Source organism: Vanellus vanellus, assembly GCF_965231255.1.
Source record: "Vanellus vanellus genome assembly, chromosome: 2".
Classification (NCBI taxonomy): domain Eukaryota; kingdom Metazoa; phylum Chordata; class Aves; order Charadriiformes; family Charadriidae; genus Vanellus; species Vanellus vanellus.
Genome location: NC_138906.1, coordinates 88729414 through 88752047, shown reverse-complemented (window position 1 = coordinate 88752047; position 22634 = coordinate 88729414). Strand labels below are relative to the sequence as shown.

General features: G+C 40.7%; 1 protein-coding gene across 1 annotated transcript in view; it reads left to right on the top strand.

Annotated features, from left to right (window-relative positions):
- The window catches only part of TRIO (trio Rho guanine nucleotide exchange factor), a 259979-nt gene extending 237891 nt beyond the window's left edge, over positions 1 to 22088 (top strand). Inside the window, exons 44-57 of the mRNA XM_082479958.1 lie at positions 261 to 311; positions 531 to 608; positions 1440 to 1631; positions 2551 to 2728; positions 3559 to 4328; positions 8516 to 8763; positions 9578 to 9716; positions 10067 to 10094; positions 10969 to 11131; positions 13202 to 13323; positions 15726 to 15804; positions 16436 to 16636; positions 17060 to 17198; positions 19485 to 22088. Of these exons, the coding sequence (XP_082336084.1) occupies positions 261 to 311; positions 531 to 608; positions 1440 to 1631; positions 2551 to 2728; positions 3559 to 4328; positions 8516 to 8763; positions 9578 to 9716; positions 10067 to 10094; positions 10969 to 11131; positions 13202 to 13323; positions 15726 to 15804; positions 16436 to 16636; positions 17060 to 17198; positions 19485 to 20027 (2931 nt within the window). The 3' untranslated portion in view covers positions 20028 to 22088. The remainder of the gene's footprint in view (positions 1 to 260; positions 312 to 530; positions 609 to 1439; positions 1632 to 2550; positions 2729 to 3558; positions 4329 to 8515; positions 8764 to 9577; positions 9717 to 10066; positions 10095 to 10968; positions 11132 to 13201; positions 13324 to 15725; positions 15805 to 16435; positions 16637 to 17059; positions 17199 to 19484) is intronic.
- Positions 22089 to 22634: the final 546 nt, after the last annotated feature.

Below are 22634 nucleotides of genomic sequence, written 5' to 3'. Positions count from 1 at the left end.
AATGTTTACTGAAGAGCAACTCTGTGTATCACAGAGGTCATTGCCTTAATAAATGTTCTTGTATGAGCTAAATCAAAATAGTGAATAGATCTTAAAAAAATAAGAGGGGGAAAGCACCGCAGCAAGAAGCTTTACAAAGAAAATTTTTCTGTCTTTTGCATTCTGTCATTCTCTGACAGAGGATAGCAAATTCAGATTTTCTAATATTTGTCTTTGCTGATTAATCAGAAAAGAACTCATTTTTTTTTCTCCCTTTTTAGGACTTCCTCAAATATTCTAAAAAAGCTAATCTTGACACAACAGAACTAGAGGTACTTGAGACATTTTCTCTTAGTCATTTGAATGCTCTTTACTCTGAGCTTCTCTTGTTTTGATAGTCACTTTCCTGTTCTGATCTTCTTGAGAATGTAATTATAAGTGTTTACTTTTCACATATCTGTTCTAAAGCAACCATAGCAAATGAAACAAAATTTTATGCTGCTAACTCGTTTGGAAAAATAAAACTTTGACTTTTTATTTGTCTTGAACAGAGAGCTGTAGAGGTCATGTGTATAGTACCAAAACGGTGTAATGACATGATGAATGTTGGCCGCCTGCAAGGATTTGATGTAAGTTGGCTGAGGTTTTTTGCTTAGAGTTTTATCAGGTTCTCTAGAAATTAACCATTAATGTTGTGGGGAGAAATGAGATCGGGTGCTCCCTCACTATCCGGTTAGCTGGTGCAAAAAACAGCGGGTGAAAAATCAAGTCTTAGCCCTGCCAAGGACTTTTTCGTGGGAGACTTAACCTGTTGTGTCAGTCATGCTACATAAGTCCTTCTGCAAAATCGAGGAATTGCTGGTGTTATTACAGTTCCCTTTTTGACTAATGACTTGCAAAATAGTGAAGGTATCAGCAGGTGAGCAGCCCTGACTTTAGTAGTGTAGACAAAGGAGGAGTTGCTAAGGTCAGTAAAGTACCTGAGGCAACTGTAGCCCTTCTCCTTGTTTTGCTAAGACTAGAAGAGATGAAAATTAGCTGTTGAAGCAGTATGCATCAGTCAGACCATAGTCACATGTTCTACTTGCGAAGTCCTTTCTGCTCTGTGAGGCAGGTATGAACTTGAATTCTTCCCCTTCTCAGCACCCTGGAAAACGTTGGAAGAATGAAAGTTACTGTGGGAGTTACTGAGAATAGAAAGATGAAAGCCGTAGTGGTACAAGCCTCAAACTGCAGTATGAATTGAAAAGGCTGGAGTGGATTTTGTTATGTTTGTTTTTAGAGAAAGGGCACAAGAATGTTTGTGTATAGGAGGATCAATGAAGACGTAATGGTCAGCGACACTCAGAAACTGGGAAATACACAGAGCTATTTTGGTATGAGCATCTGCTCAAAAAGGTTGATTGGGGAAAGAAATGAAGAACTGCACTGAATTTGTTTCTGCTTGCTTGTGTGTTTAGGGTAAAATTGTAGCCCAGGGTAAGCTCCTGCTCCAGGACACATTCTTGGTTACAGACCAGGACACAGGACTTCTGCCACGCTGCAAGGAGAGACGGGTCTTCCTGTTTGAGCAGATTGTCATTTTCAGTGAGCTGCTAGATAAAAAGAAAGGTTTCTCCATGCCCGGATTCTTGTTTAAAAACAGTATCAAGGTAACTGTTGTGTGTGAGTCTTTGCGTCCCCTGCACAAACTCTGCTAAGGTAACAGTTTCTGATTTAGTGTGGAGTCACTAGTGACATCTACATGTGCAGTCACAAAGCACAGTGAGGTGTCAGTCATTTCCTGAAGTTGCTTTCTGCTGAATTTGCTCGCTCTGATGATAAATGGGAACCTTTGGATCCCAGCACTCTGCTTCCCACGTGAAGCATACCAAAACAGGTGTTCTTGTACAAAGCTGTACAAGCATTCGCACAGAGTTTAGTCTTTAGCTCTGTGCTGTGTGGACACCACATTGCAAAGTCATTGCAAATAAAGATAACTCTACATATGAGTCCAAATGTGTAAGTAACATCTGTAAGTAGTGCCACCTTCTTAGACATGTCGGCTCTTCCTCAAACAAAAAGCTTTTACCCCCACTTCAAGCTTTCCCTGAAACAAAAACTGATGATATTAGGGCCCACTAGCCCTCCTTGTGAAGCATTTTGGGTGGACCCTGCTTCCCTTAATTCACCTTGGTGCTCTGCCTGCCAGCTGAGCATCCTGTTTAGTGCTGGCTGGACAGCCTGTTCCAAGGCATTGCTGTATCTGCAGCAGAAGCCTTTGGTGGGGGCCAGTGGCAGAGCTCCACAGCAGGCTCAGCGCTTTAAATAACGCGAAGGGAGAGCAAGGGATGATGGAGAACATTGGGCCACCTGGAGATTGTTCAGGCATAGTGTGTCAGTAAGCTGTACATTAATCCTTAGTTTACTGCAATCCTTCATTTCATAGTATTATTTTACTGAAGGAAAGAACGGTCATCGTTTGGAGATCATACTTTGAGTGATTCTAGAGGTATATTTCTCATAAAATACATGAATTAAATTATCTTTTTTTTTTTTTTTTTTTTTTTTTTTTTTTTTTTTTTCACGAAGGTGAGTTGCCTTTCCCTGGAGGAAAATGTGGACAGCGATCCATGTAAATTTGCACTAACATCAAGAACGGGCGATGTCACAGAGACCTTCATTTTGCATTCCGCCAGTCCAGGAGTCCGCCAGTTATGGATCCATGAAATTAACCAAATTTTGGAAAACCAGCGCAACTTTTTAAATGGTAAATTATTTCCTCTCATAATTGAACGTCTCTCATCTGTTGTTTCTTGGCTTTGAACTGATTTGCAAGTTTCCTTTTTCCTGAGCTAATACAGAACATTTGGGGGATACGTGCTGTATTTCTGCTTCAGAACAGATGCTAGCATTTATTATAAGAGTGGTAGTCTGAATTTACATAGTGTTCTCTTGGTGAAATTTTCCAAATGTTTTGTAGGAGTGAATCAAGATTGGCACCATCCGTTGAGGTGGAGAGTTAGTGTACCCCTTTTAAGCAAATGCAAGCCTTTAAAGGCTAAACCAAAGTGGAATTTTAAGCATCTATTCAGAATATGTTTTGCTTGCGTTATTTTGGTGGCCATTGTAGTCACATCTTACTGTGACAACAACATTCAGATTGTGCAGGAGAACAGTAGGAGACGGTAGTGTCTGCTGTGACATTAGAGGGTTCTTGCTATATTTTTCTATCAATCAGTTGTTGCCCAATCTAGATTTTATTTTTTTAAAAGAGTTGTAATGGATGGAACAACGACCTGAGGATTCAGTCACACCTATTTTTTCCCAGCTTGGCTGCTGACTGACAACGTGATCCTAGAAGAAAACATTTCTCTCTGGTTTCAGACTTTTTATCTTTAATAGGTACATATAGCAGGTCATGGAGGTGTGATATAGAAAAGTGACTTGAGGTCTACGTCATGACCAGCATTGCTAAGGGAATTTATCTTATTTGAACAGCACTCCCCTTCTGCCAGTAAGCATGTCTGTTTTAAACTGTTCCTGTTCCCTTTCCTGCCCTCCTTTCCCTGATCGCCTCCCCTCCCGCTCCCATTGCAGCCTTGACGTCCCCAATCGAGTACCAGAGGAACCACAGCAGTGGTGGAGGCGGCAGCGGGAGCAGCAGCGGTAACAGCAGCGGCCCCAGCAGCTGTAGTGGCATCCCCAGCTCCAGCCGTAGCCGGCCATCCCGGATCCCCCAGCCTGTCAGACACCATTCCCCAGTCCTGGTCTCCTCTGCAGCCTCGGCCCAAGCAGAGGCAGACAAGATGTCAGGTATGTCCATTCACAATCTCTCCCTGCCACACTACAACACCTCCTTAGAAACTGGCCAGAGCCAGCCAGACAGGCACCCTCCCCATGCAGAGCCGGACGGTCCTCAGAGAGAAGCTGAGCAGATTCCCAAGATGAAAGTTATTGAAAGTCCCAGGAAGACAGCGGGAAGCATTTCTGGCTCAGCTGATGGAGCCCAGAAAGACTCACGTGGAAGCTCAGAGGACAGTCGATCAAGAAACAGCATAGGATCACTGACGCTTGGGAAGCCAAGGCCAGGAGCCATCTCACCAATGAACTCTCCTCTCTCCACGACTTTCCCTTCTCCTTTTGGCAAAGAAACCTTTCCACCCAGCAGCCCCCTGCAGAAGGGCTCCTTTTGGAGCTCCATCCCAGCATCCCCTGCCAGCCGCCCTGGCTCCTTCACTTTCCCTGGGGACAGTGACTCCCTCCAGCGGCAGGTCCACCGCCACTCTTCACACAGCAAGGACACAGACCGCATGAGCACATGCTCCTCGACCAGCGAGCAGTCAGTTCACTCCACCCAGAGTAATGGGGTAAGAGCGGAGCACCTCTGTCCTGCGAGCTCTTCTAAAACCTTCCCATGCTCCCTTTCTGTGCGTTACCATCACTCTCCGTACTAACTTCTGGCTCTCCAGTGCTGTACTGCTCTGAAATAATCAACTGTTCGAATATCTTCTGCGCATTAAAAAACCACAATTGTCTACCTCTCTGTGTATGTATACATCCAAACGTGGATATGTATACAGACACAAAAGCAACTGCTAACATTAGATGCAATTTCTGCCTCTGCTGAAAACATAGAGCACTAGGCTGATACTTACTAACTTGCTCTCCTTGCTTTTTTCGTCTCTAATTTGAAGGCACGTAATTAACATGCTGAAGCGTGGCAGCCAGAGCACCTTGGGGTACGCGTTGCGGCCAGCACTTAAATCTGACTTCAAGATTTTGGCAGATTGCCTTGGGGCTTTTTTCCCTTTCACGCACAAATCCGCCACCATTGTCCTGTTGAGTTTCAACTTCGTGGAGACATCTACAGTACGTTCCCTGGGCTGCTTGATTTTTATTTTTTATTATTGCCCCCGCCCCGCCCCTCCCCTTCCAGCCTTAGTTGATGTGCAACGTTCTCTTTTTAAATCCCGTGTCTGATCGAGGAAGCTTCCTTCAATCCACTCAAAATAGGCCAACAAAACCTAGCTAAAATAATCCTCCTTCTACTACAACCAAAACAAATAGCGGCTCCGCTTGTCTGTTCTGCTTTGTAAGAAGAACTGGTTTAGGGCATCTGGACATTCAGCCTTTTAGTGTGCACTTGGCGTGTTTGTGCGGAAAGCCGGGGTGTCAACAGAATCCACATTCTCTGTAATAACGTCCACCAGGAAATGCAACACAGCCATCGCAGGGGCATGTGCGAATGTAAAGCAAAAAGTTCAAGGCACTTGCCGTGGATGCGGTAGGCGGGCTACAGCGCCTTTCTTTTTAAACTCGCATTTGATTTTTCTCTCACTGAGTGTTGTGTTCACGAATGTTTGTTTTTCCACTCTTTCACAAATAGTATGCAATACCGATTTTGCAAAATCGCCTAACTTGCCAGACCTTTTTTAAATGCATGCTTTTCTTTATAGAACTGTTTAACACACAGAGCTTTCTTGACTTCTTAGTTCTTACACTTACTTTTATAATCGCTTCAGAAGAAAAAATTATGCTTTGCATGTGTTGTATTTTTATCCCGATCTTCCTTCAGCTTTTCGTTTGGTTTAGCTCTGTCTTGTGTTTTTTTCTTCACTCTAGAAAAATGTGATGATAATGTAATATCTGGGGTAATTTGAGTATTTTGCAATTACTGCACAGTATGTAAGTCAGGATGGTGGTATTTCTTATATGCAGAGAAGACTTGCATAATATTAATTGACGTCATTCCATTAAAAAAAGAGGGAGGGAGAGACGGGATGGCACTGAGTTCTCAAAACATTTGAATTTTGATACTATCTCAGCAAAGACACCATTGCTTGTTTTCATCTTACTGTAAAACATAATATCTGAATGCATGCCTTCTGCTTCACGATTATGTTGCTTTTAGTTTGGTAATTGAGATGGGTCATAATTCTTCATTTATAACGTCGTTTCTAGACCATACCTTAGCAGGATTTCACACCACATTCAACAGACTAGAGACAACCTGTTGTGAAGATTTATTTTGATTTAACCGTTTGTGTGTGTGTGTGTTTACTTGGATGCACGGTTAGGGTTCGTTACTTACAGAAAAGTTACTTCTAAGAATAAGAAAAAGGAATTGCTTTTGCTAGTATTTCAGGAGTATGGGAGGATATTTTTTATATTTTGATTTTTAAATCCTCCTCTAATCCCATAACTGAGGTCAGTGATGACCAGCAGAACTTGCAGTAGAAGAACATTAACTGTGCAAGAATAATTACTTCTTTGCAAGGGAAAAGAAAAGGCTATCTTTCCGTGGTGAAAATAAATTCTGATATAAACACATTCACAAGAACGTTTGTCACTTAGAGTTACCAGACACTTGTTTACTTAACAGATTTATCTGTCCTTGTTGCAAATAAGAAATACTCAGTTTAACATGATCCTTCAAGACTTAACTATTAAAAAGAAATGTTACGTTACAGGAAGATCGGTCTTGCAGCTATACAAATTCTGCTGTGCATGCCAAGAAACAGTATGTTCAGGAATAGCGTGTGGGGCAAGGTTTGGAGCTTAGGTTGGGTTTGCAACTTCAGCCTTCCCTTCTTCTCGCCCTATAAGTCTAACAGAAGGAGTTAACAAAAGCAGCTCTCTCTGAATGGAGTTGTTTTTCATCTAGCTAAAAGAATCTAGTGAGTTGTAATCTTAATGTAAACAATGACTGAAAATGAGACTGTTTGTTTGGTTCTGCTGTACCCAGTTTGCCTGAATCATGGAAAGGGCTTGGGAATACAAAAGACCATGCAGACAGTCCTCTAAGCCAGACAAAATGAGTTCTCCCACTGGAAATACAGAATCTGGAATTAACAAATATCCTTTAGTAGAGGTACAATCCAGGATGAGGTCTTTCTCTCTGTGGTAGCATTTGCTTCATCATCCTGATAGGGGAAAAAAGACAGAATGGACTTCAGTGACTCAGTGGAATAAAATAGTCCGGCTAGAATAAAATGTACGGACTCGCTGGAAACCCAAGCATCAATGTGCTGAACACGCTATGAATGAATAATCTGAGTCTGTTCGTTTCCAAATGTCTTGGTTTCTCAGCCGAAGCACTCATGGGGGAAGCACAGGCACCGAGAGATGGAGCGACTTGTTCAAGGCCATTAGCAGACTGGAAGAGAACGTGGTATTCAGGGCTCCCTGCGTACTGTGCTGTCCACTGACCCCTGCTGCATCTCCTCAACACTGAGGGGAGAAATATTTGACAGTTTTGAGAAAACAGGTGACACTGTTTTAAACCTGCGTGCCAAGCTTTCCACTCGCTCCTGCGCACGCGTGGTGCTACCGTGTGGTTATGCTCTATAAGCGATAGTAGTCTGCAGCTACAGCTGGGTACCGGCTCCCTTCCTCAGCCCAGCTCCTACTAAGCAATAGGGAGCCCTCACTGGTAGTGACCTGAAACAGTCTGAAGTAGCAACAGAGACAAAAGACAGGGATGGACACACGTACGCCTCGTGCCACATCATTAATTGGCCATCCATTTTGGTTTTAACGTGTTTCAAGAAGGAAATATCTTACTTCAGGGAATAGGTCGCATAATCTGATAATAGATTTCACACTCCCATTTATTAAACCTCATGCATGCAAATGGACAAAATGAATCTTACTTTTAAAAACCAATAATTGCCAGTGGATTCATAGCCAGGAGAAGGCTTTTTGTTCTTTTAATGTACACCTGGTCGGCCATAATTAGCTTTCTGCGAATGCTTGGTGGGGAAACGAACAACATTCATGAACACTGGTTGAAAGTGTATGGTAAACAGCTAAAAAGGCTCAGCTGTCAGTCACTAATCAGAAGTGAGATTTCCAGCTTTATTCTCGTAGTCCAGTGGGCCTATTTTGCCCAAGAAGTGAATAATTTCTTATTTTAGTACCTTATGCTGTGCATTTAAAGGAATAAACCTGATGCTGCAGATTCAACCAGGGGCAAGCCTTGTGGTTTTGAGAGACATTGTCAAAAGCATGTTATGTTCTTTTGTACCTTGTCATGTTTTGTGTGCAGAAGGCTGGTGCCTGAGATCTGACAAACAGTGCTAGGAAAGACTATATATACTTTTCGTTGTTGGAATTTCCAGTGTTCATGAGGTAATGATGATGATTTTGAAACTGCACCTATAAGACCATGAAAAGCTGTCCTACGTGCTGTACTATAGTTTTATTGCCTGAAAAATATGCGAGGTTCAGTGTCCGAGCTTGAAAGGAAGACCAGTTGGGATCTATGTATAAACTGACTCTTAGTTAAAGGAAGTAATCTCAAGTAAAAGCAACAAGAATAAATTTCTGCAGCAGCTGTATGTGAAAGTTATATGAAGATCAAACTAATTTGCACGAGATAAATAGGCACAGGCAGCTTTACGAGAGAAATCATAGCTCTTTTCTTTGAATACAGCTTAAGTTATGTGGATTATGCAGGTAATGTAGCAGGTCGAGAACAGCCTGTCTTCTTCATGAACTTTAAACTTGACTCTTTTTTTCCCTCCCTCTTTCTGCTTCCAATTGACGCTTGCAGAGTGAAAGTAGCAGCAGTAGCAATATCTCCACCATGCTGGTGACACACGATTACACGGCAGTGAAGGAGGATGAGATAAATGTCTACCAAGGAGAGGTCGTGCAGATTCTAGCCAGCAACCAACAGAACATGTTTTTGGTGTTCAGAGCCGCCACTGATCAGTGCCCCGCAGCCGAGGGCTGGATTCCCGGCTATGTCTTGGGGCATACCAGTGCAGTCATCATTGACAACCCTGATGGAACCATCAAGTGAGTGCCTGGGTGTGTGTAGAAGGGGAGGGGGAAGAAAAGACTTCAAATTTAGACAAGGCTTTGAACCTTTTAAACCAAAAGTTGATGTGGTTTTTGTGAAATAAATGAACATCAAGCAGAATGAGTACTTGAGAGGTCCTTTAGCAAACTTCAAAGTACAAGCTAGTAAGAGCCCAGAAGCACATATTCTTTATTAAAAAGAGCTGTAATAGTGCAATCTTCTGGGAAAAGATAATGAAAGAATACCTGAGCTAAGAGCAGCAATAGCAACTGCTTTATTTGATAGGATGAGTTATCAGGCTAGACACCTTTGTTTAAGAAAACAGTCGGGGAATGTTTGTTCCAAGGGAAACGAGATCTCAGAGTTCCTAGTTCTTTACTGTGAGTCAGAAAGCTATTGAAAATGACTGATTTTCCTAGGAAGATCTCTCAAATCTGCAATGGGAGAAATTATAGCAAAGTTCTTAGCTCTAAAGCTTTATGTAAAGTATATATAGGCTGTATTTGATATGAAATTTCATACTGATCATTGCTCAGTTTGATTGACAGTTGTATTTTCATATAGAAATTTTACCATTTGAGCAATGGTTTTAAGAAATACTGAACTACAGACTAATCTTGCTGGCTTGCCTACATTTTTATTCAAGGGTACCATCTCTTCTGGAATTCTTAATGTGTTTCATTTCAGTATACTTTGATACGATCTAATAACACTTTGACATACTTTTCCAATGCTGTTTGAAACTAGAGAGTATAACACGTAACCTGGAGTTGAAAAAAAAATGATCAAAGTTTAATGTTCTGTATTCAGGAAGTCAACGTCTTGGCACACAGCACTCCGTTTAAGGAAGAAATCTGAGAAAAAAGATAAAGACGGCAAAAGGGAAGGCAAGCTAGAAAATGGTTACCGCAAATCCCGAGAAGGACTTGCCAACAAGGTTTCTGTAAAGGTAAGTGTTACAAAGATGTACTAGTTTCCAAAAGAAGTTGTGTTGGGCTTCCTTTAAAAGTAGCTTCTGTCAGAATTTCACATGAAGGAGTTGGAGGTAACAGTGGTTTTAATGGATGGTGTTTGCCAAATCTGAAAACAGGAAGATACAATTTTTGAGCCTGCAAGCGTGATATAATAGCATAAAGATACTGCAGAAAGAGTAGTGATGCAGAAATTCTGGTGTTCAGATGTTTCTTGGATCTTCATGGGTACAGCTAACTTCGACCCATCGCTGTGCTTTGTTTTCTACCATTCTTTAAGTTGTTATAAGGTTATCGGGACATTAATTCTTTAATTTCTCCTTTCCAGCTTCTCAACCCCAATTACATTTATGATGGTAAGTTGCTTTAATTTTTAAAAGTTGCAGTCAATATAATTTGATTAAAGCATTATTTACTTTGTGTAAATTTGCTTGATATGATTTATGTCAGGAACTGAGTATTTTCTATTGAAATATATGCCCTTTTTGGATAAGGGAGACAGTTAATGAAATAAGTCAAAGTTATTTTTTTAAGATGCAAAGAACTCATTTTTTGTTCACAAGTCCAAAACAACACAAGGACCATATGACATGTTCTATATGGAAACTATGGAAGCTGGACCTTGCTGAATTTGCAAAATAACAAGACCAGGAGTTGGAGCTGCTTCATTTTTAACCTTGCACCCTAGGAAACGTTCAGGGCCTCTCCAGTGCAGAGCCTGATCAGGACAAAGATAGTGGCCCTCTGGGTTCAGAGCCAAACTGGGTTTTTATCTTAATACACAGAACCAAACTTTTTTGAGTATCACCTGTGAAAAAGGGAAACTGCTACAGTGCCCCAGTGGATGAGCGAGGTGTTCTGTGTTCCCTTTTGCAAACTTAGCTGGATATACAGATATCCTAGCTGAGCACATCTTTAAATACTTCTCACTGTAGAGTTTCCTCGGCTTGCCGTAAACAGGCCGTTTGGATCACCGTGGTACACTTCAGGGTTATCCGTGGCATAGCAGTAGTGTTGTCTCCAAGTCCACGCAGAGAAGAATTCCCTATCTCTGCAGAGCCCCAGCAAGTGGCCTAATCATGAATGTGCTCCAAGCGTAGACGGACAGATAAATCTTGGAAATTTAAAGTACCATACTACTTTGTCTAATAGAAAAGAGAGAGTACTAGGAACAGGAAAGCAAATTTATTAACTTCAATTGACTTCATGCTATTAATTTTCTTTTTCCAGTTCCCCCGGAGTTTATAATACCATTGAGTGAGGTAACATGTGAGACAGGAGAGACCATCGTGCTTAGGTGTAAAGTCTGTGGTCGCCCCAAGGCTTCAGTTACTTGGAAAGGTCCTGATCATAACACACTGAGCAATGACGGTCATCACAGCATTTCGTACAGGTACAGTAATTTGTGTAATGTTCAACAGGAACTGCTGAAACTGTTCTATTTTCTGTTTGCACCCTTGCTACAGGATAGCTTTTGGCTTTGAGGCATAAAGGTAGGGTTGCCCTCAGACAGAAATATTTCTGAGATTTTCTCGAAATGTGTTGTAACTTCTGTGTATGGCTGGGGTACCCAAATGTCATATTCAGTTGATTTTTAAAAACAAAAGAAAATTCAGCTGGTATTTCTGATTAGCTATTGCAGAAGCCATCGTGGTTCTGTCACGCTGACCGAGTGCTTGAACCAGAACAGTATGTTCTGACATGCCAGTGCTGTGACATGCCATCCTGCCAATCCCTTATTTCCATTAGTAGCATACCATCATTTTTGAGGAAAATGGCTGCTTTCAGATCACACTACAGTATTTTGCAAAGAAAAGCCTCTAGTTTCTACTGACGTGGCAATGTCACAGTCTTCATTGTTGAAAGCCAGAAATTAACATTTTTGTCTGGTTTTAGCTTTGCTGTGACAGAATTTAACAGACTAACTGGTAACTCAAACACCTGGGTAATAAGAGAAATTGCTGTATTTTGGAATATGAAACTGCCTGTTAGAAAAAGGTTTTTTCCGAAAAAAAAAAAAAAAAAACAACATTATTTTACATACATAAAGTGTTGCTTAACGAGTAACTTCAGTGTGAAGACATGTCTTATTTATGAATTATGCTCTCAATTCAGAATGAATTCTTTGTATGTCATCTTCTTAGAAATTGTGTGATATAGCCCAACTTACCTGCAAACTTGATGGCATTTTATACTGTTCTTTTACCTCTTGCTGCTGCTCCTTTTTCCTGGGTATAATTTTTTTATGGGGAGACAGAGGCATTGTGGCATCTTTTCTACTGCATCCAGGACTGTTGTGAGATAAGAGTTAGATTCGCTTGGTATAATTCACTGTTATTCATTACTGTTACAGATTTATATCCAGTAAATCGTGTTGGCTGTGGCTGACAGAGTTTTAGAAATAATAACCATGAAGTGTTCTTTCAGCTGGGGAGGGAGTCATCTTCCTCTGTTCCTAAAATTCATGTTCATTTTTTTTCCCTGAAATCAGGTCATGTGGTGAAGAACATAGCAAATAGTTTTTGGTGCAGTCACTCAAATGACTTGCAGTAACTGGGATGAATCCAAAGAAAAGCAATAAGAATGATAGCAAATCTTAAAAATATGCCTTATTGTGAAAGAATAACACAGTGTTAGGGTTGTTTTGAGCCTAGAGGTGAAAAGTGTAGGGAGGAATTGCCAAGTATCCTCATTTGTAAGAGACTTTTGCAAATAAAATTATCTGCTGTTCACGTCCATGGCAGAGAGTCAAAAAAGTACTAGAAGTAAATTGCACAGAGGGAGATTTCAGTAGACATTTAAAGACAAACCACCAAACAAAAAGGGTGGTTGAGCAGTGAGAGAGATTAAGGAAGAATCTGCAGAATCTTTCTCCTGTGGTCTTACATAGCTTATTGGTGTCTCTGCCCTGGAGCAGAGGGAAAACTTAAGTCCTTTTTAGTTCTCCCAGATTCTGAGGTCTCCAAAGTTGTGGTGAGGTGTGCATTGTGTATTGAAGGGGAAGCCCTCTCTTACCAGGGATGAGTGCTCTGAAAGTACAAATGTTAGATCAGCTTCTATATGCTGGGAGTCAGAGATGGAGACTAACCTTTTAGAAAAAAACAATGATGGATTGTTATCTCCATACGGCTTCTCATAATTTGAAGGAAGTAGGGGAAGCAGGAAGAAACAAGGGAAGCATTTGATTTGTCAAACACAGTGGAGCCTGGGACATGCTGAGACAGACTGTCAATGAGGATGTTTTTCTAATAGTCTGTAGGATGTTCCAAGATAGTTGATGGACACAAGGTGCTCAAATTCCAGTAGATGCTTCTGAAGTGGCAGAGATGGAGTTAGTAATTTTTGTCCAGAGAGAGAGAGGGGCTGGAGAATAATAACAGTATCAGTCTAACTTTATCTGATTTCCATGGTTTAAGGTCTGTAAAATGAATATAAAGTTAATGGATGCCATTGTGTTTCCCAGTGACTTAGGAGAGGCTTCACTGAAAATCATTGGCGTCACTGCAGAAGACGATGGTATCTATACATGTATAGCTGCAAACGACATGGGTTCGGTTTCATCTTCGGCCAGTCTACGAGTTTTAGGTAGGCCTCTCTCTGTTGTTTTTTTGGGGTTGTTTGTTTTTTTTTTATCTAATTGCATTCTAAGTGTCTGGTACCCATACTACAGGAAAAACAAAACTCTGTCTCTTGGGCATCCCTCTGTTAAAGGAGTATTATAACAAACCTTTTCACCTGTGATATATTACTTGTTTCAGCAGGAATAGATGCACTCTTAGGATGTAATTAATTAGAGGGTCATACAAACAAGATCCCTACGAAGTACTGTCAACAGGCGTGTACCTTGTCTGTCAATACTAGTTCAAACATACTGTGACAATCATATTTTATCTGCATTCTTAGTTTAGTCTCAATGAATGTTACTATGCTAACATGTATCATTTCTAAAGTGTACAGATAAGAAAAGACTGGCATTGCTCTGTATTTTAATATGCTCCTTGTCTTGAATTGTAAAGCCACAGTGTTTAGGAGAGCATGTAACTATGTCTTGTCTTTGCATCCTGGATCTACACTTAAGTTACGTTATTTCCGTACCTGCAGTGAGGCAGCCTGAATGTTTGTGAGAGAATGAAAAGGAAACCTGCAAAGATGAAAAATGCCTGTGCTCTGGAGGCAGACAGCAAAGGAAAAAAAAAAAAATTTTACTTGATATGTTTGATGGCATAGTTATAAGTTTCAGTGTGCGCTTGTACATTCAGCTGTTCTCTTAAGTGTTCAGGATCCTCCATTTTTAGAAATAGGGAAAACAGGGAGACAGCAGGATAGCAGGCTTTCTTACATGCCGTTTATATCAATTGATGCTATCTGGGTCCTTTAATCTATTGAGAGGCCCATATATTTATCCATTGGTGAGAATTAATTAATACATTTTAAGTGGAATGGCTCTATCTCAAATTGACTCACGTAAAAGAAAATAAGACATGAAGTGCTGCATTCTGTCTTTGTATGCCTGTCCCAGCCGATACGGGGACTTACACAGTTGTCTGAACCCTTCCAAAATATCTTTTCTTCCTTTTTTTTTCGAAAAACTTTGCCATTTTCCTAGCATGTTGAAACCAGACTGTGAAATGTGTCCCTTCCAAAACCTCATCTGAAATTTTTTGTGGTTTATAATCAGTGCTGCCACTTCAGGCTCTGCCTGTTGGCATCCACAGTCGGTGCCTTACTGCCAACGTATTGAGGTGGTGATTATTCCCAGCACTTCCTGCTCACTGACCCAAGACAGCCAGTAGTTAAGCTGTAAGATGGTCGTGTTGCAATATAGAAAAGAGGCAGAAAATAAAATTTTGGTCTTTACACTAATGTTTCCTGAAAAATAGAGGTTTTTTTTCAGGTAGCTGCTACAATATCTGATCACTTTTTTTTTTCCCCAGCAGCAGGTGTATTGTTGATAACGAGATGTAATGTAAGATACCTGTTCTTTTTGCTGTTTCCTTCAACTTGTCAAGGTTATTCATTCCTGTACAGTTCCTACTGCACCTGAATTAGTTCCACTATAGAATTTGTTCTGCTGCATTGCCTGTGCTGCTTTGGTGTGTAATCCAGTTGTCTTGCTGCCACCCTGTGTCATATGGGGATTAACAGGACAGGATGATTCCACTGATAGTATCTCAGCCAAGGAAACTTTCTAGTCAGGGGAGTAAAAAGCTCTTGATGGACAAGAATTCATGTGAAACTGTGTGTTTTAAGGAGCTAGGGTAATGAGTGTCCTTCTTACGCCAGTACAGAAGTCCAAAACTGTGATTTGGCCAGAATCAGAGTCACAGAAGTCTTGTAGACTAAACTACTGTCTTTCAGCCAGAATCTTTGGTCTTACTGACCTTGTCCAAAAGCATGTGTTCATTTTTCAATCAAAACTAAACCAGCTGTATTTTGCTAGCCCTCCTACTCAGCTCTACTAATACTTTTACAAAGAAGTTCTGGGCCCAGTTTTTCTGGAGCCATCCTATCCTTCGTTTCCCCAGCCCATAAAACCAAAATGAAAACTCTAAGGCTGTAGCACAAAGTAAGGTTTCACCATCAAACTATGAAGTCTTTTTCAGTCTTTCAGACATGAAGGACTTGCCATTTGACTGTAGTCAATTCTTGTTCAGAGTGTCAAGAATGCTCTTTACCTTCTGTTGCTGTGGTAGTCTTTTTAAACCGTCAATGAAGTAGTTGATTGCAGAAGTAATTTTCTTTCTGAGCTGCAAGGAGATGGACAGTATGAGGCCATGAGTTGCTTTTCAGTATGGACACACTCAGCTGCAAAAGAAAGATGATAGGCGCCAGGCTGAGGCAAATTCTTTCTGAAATCTATTCCCAAACTGAACATGAATTCCAAATATCTGTAAATATCTGAAGCAATACGTTGGTTATAATGACAACAATATAGTTCTGAGGAGGATCTGAGCATATTATATTTTGGCTATACTGTTCTTTTGTAGGTCCTGGAAGTGATGGGATCATGGTAATCTGGAAAGACAACTTTGATTCCCTCTACAGTGAAGTGGCTGAGCTTGGCAGGTGCGTTCTGTATGCTGATCGCCAAAGGTGTCTATGTCAAAATATTAACTTCTCTTTCAAAAAATGAAATTCTCTTTGAAAAATAGCTATCATGTGAGCCTAAAAAGCCAGAATTATGCTGGGTTAAATAAAAATGAGGAATTGAAAATTTCACCAGCACTAGATGGCACTGCATAAACAGGACATATTTAGGCTGAAGTAGTACCATAGATTAAGGGATTGTTAACTTTTTAAGCATGCCTTACAGTGACTGATGCTGCTTCTGTAGTGAAGCTGTCCTAAACCTTTTTATTTAGGAATGAAAATTACAGATAGAAAAAGTCTGAAAATGGGCAGAATAGGTCATGTAGAAGATACATTTGTCCAATTTAATGATGACCTTTGAAAGCTGTATAGTACTCTGACTTGAGTTCTCTGCTGTGCGATAAAACAGATCTCTATCATGAGATACTTATACAGACATGTTTTGTAGAAGATGCATGCACTGAAAACTCTCGCCTATGTCCAGAAACTGCTCTGTAAGGGTAGCTTATTAGAGGTCTAAAATTAGATCTCTCTCAGGATATCTTTCAAGGTCAATGTCCTCAGTGCATCTCTCGGTTAACTCTTTCCTTTCAATATTGTATTTCAGGGGCAGATTTTCTGTCGTTAAGAAGTGTGACCAGAAGGGAACCAAGCGAGCAGTAGCCACTAAGTTTGTGAATAAGAAGTTGATGAAGCGAGACCAGGTTACCCATGAACTTGGAGTCATGCAGAATCTCCAGCATCCCCAGCTCGTTGGCCTTCTTGATACCTTTGAGACCTCCACCAACTACATACTAGTGTTAGAAATGTGTGTGGACTCTAACTTTATCTGTAAAATGCAGTCTCTACAGCTTGCTTTCTGGGGCATTTATAGTGGTTTATGAATAAGGAACTTTAACGTTCCATAGAAGTTTGAAAACACCTAAGTAAAATATTGCAGTTGTATGATGCTGTTATTGAAATTAAGAGTTTAATACTTGCAAACAAGTTGAGATATTAAACTGATATGTGGATGATTATCTTAGTCTGAAGGTCCAGGAGTTATTTTATATCAAGTGGTTGCACAAGTGAATTAGGAATGTTGTGATCTGGTAGCTTGATATCAAACCTCCTCTTCATACCCTAGTCCTCTGTCTTCTAGCTGATGCAGGCTACAGTTATTGCTGTTGGGTTTTTCTTTCAGTTCTGATACATGGATTAATCTAAAATATAACCCTTGTAATTCCAATAGGGCTGACCAGGGTCGCCTTCTAGACTACGTTGTGCGATGGGGAAACCTTACAGAAGGGAAGATCAGACTCTACCTGGGAGAGATTCTGGAAGCTGTGCAGTATCTTCACAACTGCAGAATAGCACATTTGGACCTAAAGGTGAGGAGTGAATGGGATTCCTGGCAGCATGCACCATTCCAGGCATAAAATCCTCCCTCTTCTAGGAAACTTGCAGCTGGGAACACAGAACTGTGAATTGCTTGCGACTGTATGAGGGGTATGGGTTGGGGCTCCATCCTCAAATGCTTTAGATCGCTCATAGCCAGCAAAGTGGAAACTTTGAATTCCCTGTGCTTTCTCCTTAAAGCTTGCTGGCCCTGTGTGGTCCTTTGTGCTGGAAGTAATTGCTGTCAGGAACGGGTTTGTTTGATTTTTAATTCTTTATTCATTTGTTTATTTACTTTCTGAGAAACTTGCAGCAGAAATCCATTTTTTTCTCAAGAATCATAGTTTGTTGTGAAAGAGACTGCTTTGCTTTTGTTCCTGCAATCTCTTTCTCATCTTTGTACTTTGAGGGCTGCGATTTCTATGTGAATGGTACCTCTTTGGGCCTCTGGTCTACCCTTTGAATTTTACTTGAGCCACAAGAATTTGATGCATTCTAGTAGAAAAAGCTATATAAGAAGGTCTTAATGTGAATATTAATTAAAGACTTATTCTTTACACTTTTTTTTTCCACCTGTATTTGAATATTAAGGAATTTTAGCATTGACGGGTCATCTTTTTAGGCAGGGTCTCTTCAGCCAAAAGGGGTCATGATGAAAAAAAGCATAAAGAGCCTGTGTCTTCCCTCCATGTGTTTCTGTTTTCCAAGCAGAACCAGTCTGATTATGCAAATCGTAGAGACCTGTTGTGGTTTAGGCCAAAATCCACTACTGGGGACCTGAGGGATCCCAGATGGGACTGACAGATGCTCCCTTCTACCCCTCTTCAAAGAGAGAGGCAGAGGAGGAAAAAGAGACTTATGAGTTTAGAAGGAACTAAACTACTTTAATCAAATATTAATAATGAAATAAAAAGAAAAAATGAAAAATATACAAAACCGTATCAAGCTCCCAAGATGACAATCACGACACCGGCTGGCACTGGGGCAGTCCCAGGCTGGACTCAGTGATGGATGGGAACTGGATTCCGGATCTGGATTCAGGATCGGGATCACAGGTAGACAGACAGAGTCCTCCTCAGCCGTCAGCTATTGAAGGAAGAGCCCGTGACCCTTTGATCCCTCAGCTTTTACACTGAGCATGAGGCAGATGGGATGGAATACCCTGTTGGTCAGTTTTGGGTCACCTGTCCTGTCCGCTCCTCCCCGCAGGTGGCACCCCACTATGCTTTTCCGCTTCTGGCCCTCCAACGGGGCAAATAGCCAAGTTGGTTGGCCGTGGCTGTTATAGCAATAAGTATAAGCAGGAGCCTCTCTGCAGGCCATGCCTGGGCATCAGCTATAAACAATTGGTCTTATCACTCTGAGAGAGTGAACAGTGTCTGCACAATATGCAGTTAATTTCAGTAGTTAGAAGAGGCCCAGCTAAGAAGCGAAGTTACTGAACAAAATTGGTTCTGTTTTACCTCAAACCAGGACAAGACCCCAAATTTAATTTTTTCTAGTGCTATATGGAGTTCACCAGTACTTTTTCCAGTCTCAGGGTACATACAGATGAACTAGATAAAAACTAGTTGTAGGTAAGTCACTCCTGTTTTTCTGAGATCACAGCAGCAGTAGCTTTAGAAATAAAACCATAAAAATAATTCCACTTTCAGCTCACCAAGAGTGGGGCGGTTCTCTTGAAACCACGTGCATCCAACAGGATCTTCTGCTGTCATAGTCTCCCAGTAATGCTTGACTTCCATCTGTACAACCACGTTACATTTAAGAATCTCCAAGTAAAGCTGAATTCTGTTGAAAGCATCCTAAAAATTCTGACATGGTCTTCCAGTCTTCAAATGCAAGGGGTTTGTTGTCTCTCTGTCATAAAGCAAATCGAGCAACTGCTTTATTCACCCTCTATTTCTAATTGCTCTTCTTTAAGTTTACGCTCCCAAGTACAGGTTCCTTTGAAACTTTGCAGAGCTGCTGTTGTGAAAATCTGCAGTATTATCTGGCAGAACTATATTTCTTGCAAAAATGCCGGCAGCTAAGAGACACTCGTTGCGTACTGTAGTTGGCAAGTTGTGTACCTGTTGGTTGGTCGGGGGGAAGCCTTGGTAGGACTGCCTAGGAGCATTGCAGAGCTGGTCTTCAGCAGTAATCCTTGTACCTCGCAGCTGTTTGCTGTGTTCTTGAGCTGACAGCACTGGCTGGGAAACAGTAATGTGTTAAGCATTAAATGTGTGTTAAACTGACTCGAAAAAAGACATTTTAACTTTTGGTTTTATGTTTTCTAGCCTGAAAATATTTTGGTGGACCAGAGTTCCACTAAGCCAACAATAAAACTGGCTGACTTTGGAGATGCAGTCCAGCTCAATACCACGTATTATATCCACCAGTTACTTGGAAACCCAGAGTTTGCAGCTCCTGAAATTATTCTTGGAAATCCTGTTTCCCTCACTTCAGATGTTTGGAGCATTGGAGTGCTCACATATGTCCTTCTTAGTGGCGTCTCTCCTTTCCTGGATGAAAGCGTAGAGGAAACTTGCCTGAATATTTGCCGCTTAGACTTTAGTTTCCCAGATGACTACTTCAAAGGAGTTAGCCAGAAGGCCAAAGATTTTGTATGCTTCCTACTTCAGGATGACCCAGCTAAGCGTCCCTCGGCTGCACTGGCCCTCCAGGAGCAATGGCTGCAGCTGGGGAATAGCAAAAGTGCTGACAGCATTGACATATCCAGACTGACTTCGTTCATTGAGCGGCGAAAACACCAGAATGATGTTCGACCCATCCGTAGCATTAAAAACTTCTTACAGAGCAGGCTCTTGCCAAGAGTTTGACCTTGCCTGAAGTTCTCTCTCATTCTCTTTCACCTGCCAATCAATCAGACTGGAGATGGACTCCTCCTGCCAATCAATCAGACCGGAGATGGACTCCTCCTGCCAATCAATCAGACTGGAGATGGACTCCTGCCGATCAGCTGTTGACTTGAATTTTGAGGAAAGCAAACCCCGAGCCAACCAGCTGCTAGCGAATGTTCGTGTGCAAACGCATTCCAGGGGGACCCGTGCGGGGCAGCGCGGGGGACCGGCGATGCAGACTTCACTGGGGTGGAGGACGATAGCACTGTACTCTGCAAAAAGCAGTCACAAGCGATACAGTTACAGTATTTTATTCAGGTTTCTGCAAAAAAAAAAAATAGTTTTTTTAATAAACAAGAGTTGAATTTTGCAAGTGAACTTAACTACCGTTTTCAAGATTTATTCAAGGAAGAAATGCCTATGTTCAAAGCACTGGTGTTAAACAAAAATGAAATCATGCCTGGAGAAGACTCACCAAAATGGCTGCCCATTGATACGGCCTCCATTTATAACATCTGGTTTTCACTTGGTCCTAGAGCTTTCCAGTTGCCTCGCCTGTATGTATCTCACGTAGCAGTGCACTGAGATCAGACTCTGCTTTTAAGTGCATCCAACCTCAAAGTTTTTGCATACAAATAGAATGAATCGTTTTGCTCTGATAAAATGTAGGCCTTACTTGTATATAGACTGTTACCTGCCTTCGGTCTGTAATTTTTTTTTCCCCCTTCCCCTTATCCTTTTTTTCCCCCCCTCCTTCCTAAATGGTGGTATACCACTGTGCGGGTCTTCAGTTTGGGTCAGTACTCACTGTCCCCTTAGAAAAGGACTTTGGGTTGGTGCCCAGCTTGCCGACCCGATTGTCAAGCAGTATACAGCAGGATGAAATACTGTAAATGCACTCATTTGGGATTTTGTTTTCTTTCATATCATGTGCAATGTTGTGGCTTTAACATTTTATGCAACTATTTATGAGGACCTCTGTTGTAACTGTAATAAATATATAGAAAAAGCACATACTTAGTACGGCGAGCTTTATGGTTTTGTTTGTGTGTTTGGGGTTTCTGGGTGGGCAGGGGCGGGTGTGTTGTACCACACTGTCATTATTAGTTTAAGATGAGGGTTAGCATAGAATTTAGACAAGACTAGTCAGTTTTAAGGATTGTTCAAAAAAAAAAAAAAAAGGAGAGAGATTCGTATCCCAAATCTCAAACTGGTTCAGAAGTAGGGTGACGCTTTTTAAAATTTATTATTATATTCAAAATGCCAAAGTCTGACTTTCCCAAAATCAGTCTCCACACTTGCTACTTTTTAGAATTTTCAAATCTGTGTTTACTTCTTTCTGTGAAATGAACAAATGAATTTTGTGCTCTTTGGTGAAGAATACATTCAGAAAGTAGTGGTCAGATGAGGAGAATCTGACACGTAATGTAATTGTCTTAGTAACTGTTTTTAAGGTTGAAGTAATATTAACGTGAGCTATTTAAAAAGACAGAGATGGTTTTCTGTGCATCACGGAGTTCATATGGGTGTGTTGTCATCTATGTTTGTGTGAAATGCCATGTTTAAAGAAACCAAGCCGACAGCCCACAGTAGTTAGATATATGGGTCTTAAGCCATAACCTAGCTTGGGTTAGTTTTGAGCTTTGTGGCTTCCACTGTATTCTATTTATTCCTTTTTTGGTTTTTGGTTTTTTTTTTGTAAAGTTGTACAGAAACTTTTTAAAAGAAAACAACTGACTTCGAAACTGGATGTGTATTCGTACCAACCTCATATCATTATGTTTGTGTATTATTTTCCTTTATTGTTTTAGTTAAATTTTTGCTTTATTTTGCATGTATATTTCTTTGTACAGTGACGTTACATGTTTACACAGTATGACGTGATGTAAATATTTTATTTTGCCATCAGTTATTTTGAAAAAAAATTAAACATATTTGACATATTTGTCTGATCTCTTGCTTTAAGGAGTTTGAAAGTTTAGGTTTGGTTATATTTTAATTGGGCTCTGTATTTGAAAAAGAAAAAAAGTACGTTATTTTATTGCCATAAAATTCATTTTAAATTGCAGTGATGTATCTTTCTTTCATGCCTTACAAAATAATCTTTGCCTCTGCTCTAAGTGTTGAGTGTGTTGTAGTGTCATGATTGCTTTTATATAAAACATGCGTAACTCGAACTGTGGAAATTCATTATAGTCTTTATTAGCTAGTAAATTTTGACCAGCAGAGTTTTCTACCAGATGTTCCTAGTTAAAGCCTGAAGGATCATATTTCAGTTTAATATTAAACTGAGGAACAGATTTCCCACATCTTCTAGGCATTCTAGATTCATTATGAAGTTACTTTCAATGGCAAAGACTTGGGTTTTGCAGCTAAACTCTGTTCTCATCCTATAAAGGATGAAGCAGAAAAGTTTGTCATTGTGTACATTTATCTCTCTCCCTTTTCTGCTATCATTAATCCATTTGCAATTCAAAATGAAGTGAAAGGCCGGGGAACAGTATGGAGTGTTTATGCTTGCCACTGCATTGTATACATGATTTTTTTTCCACTCTTTTTTCGGCTATTACCTGTCAAGCGATGAAA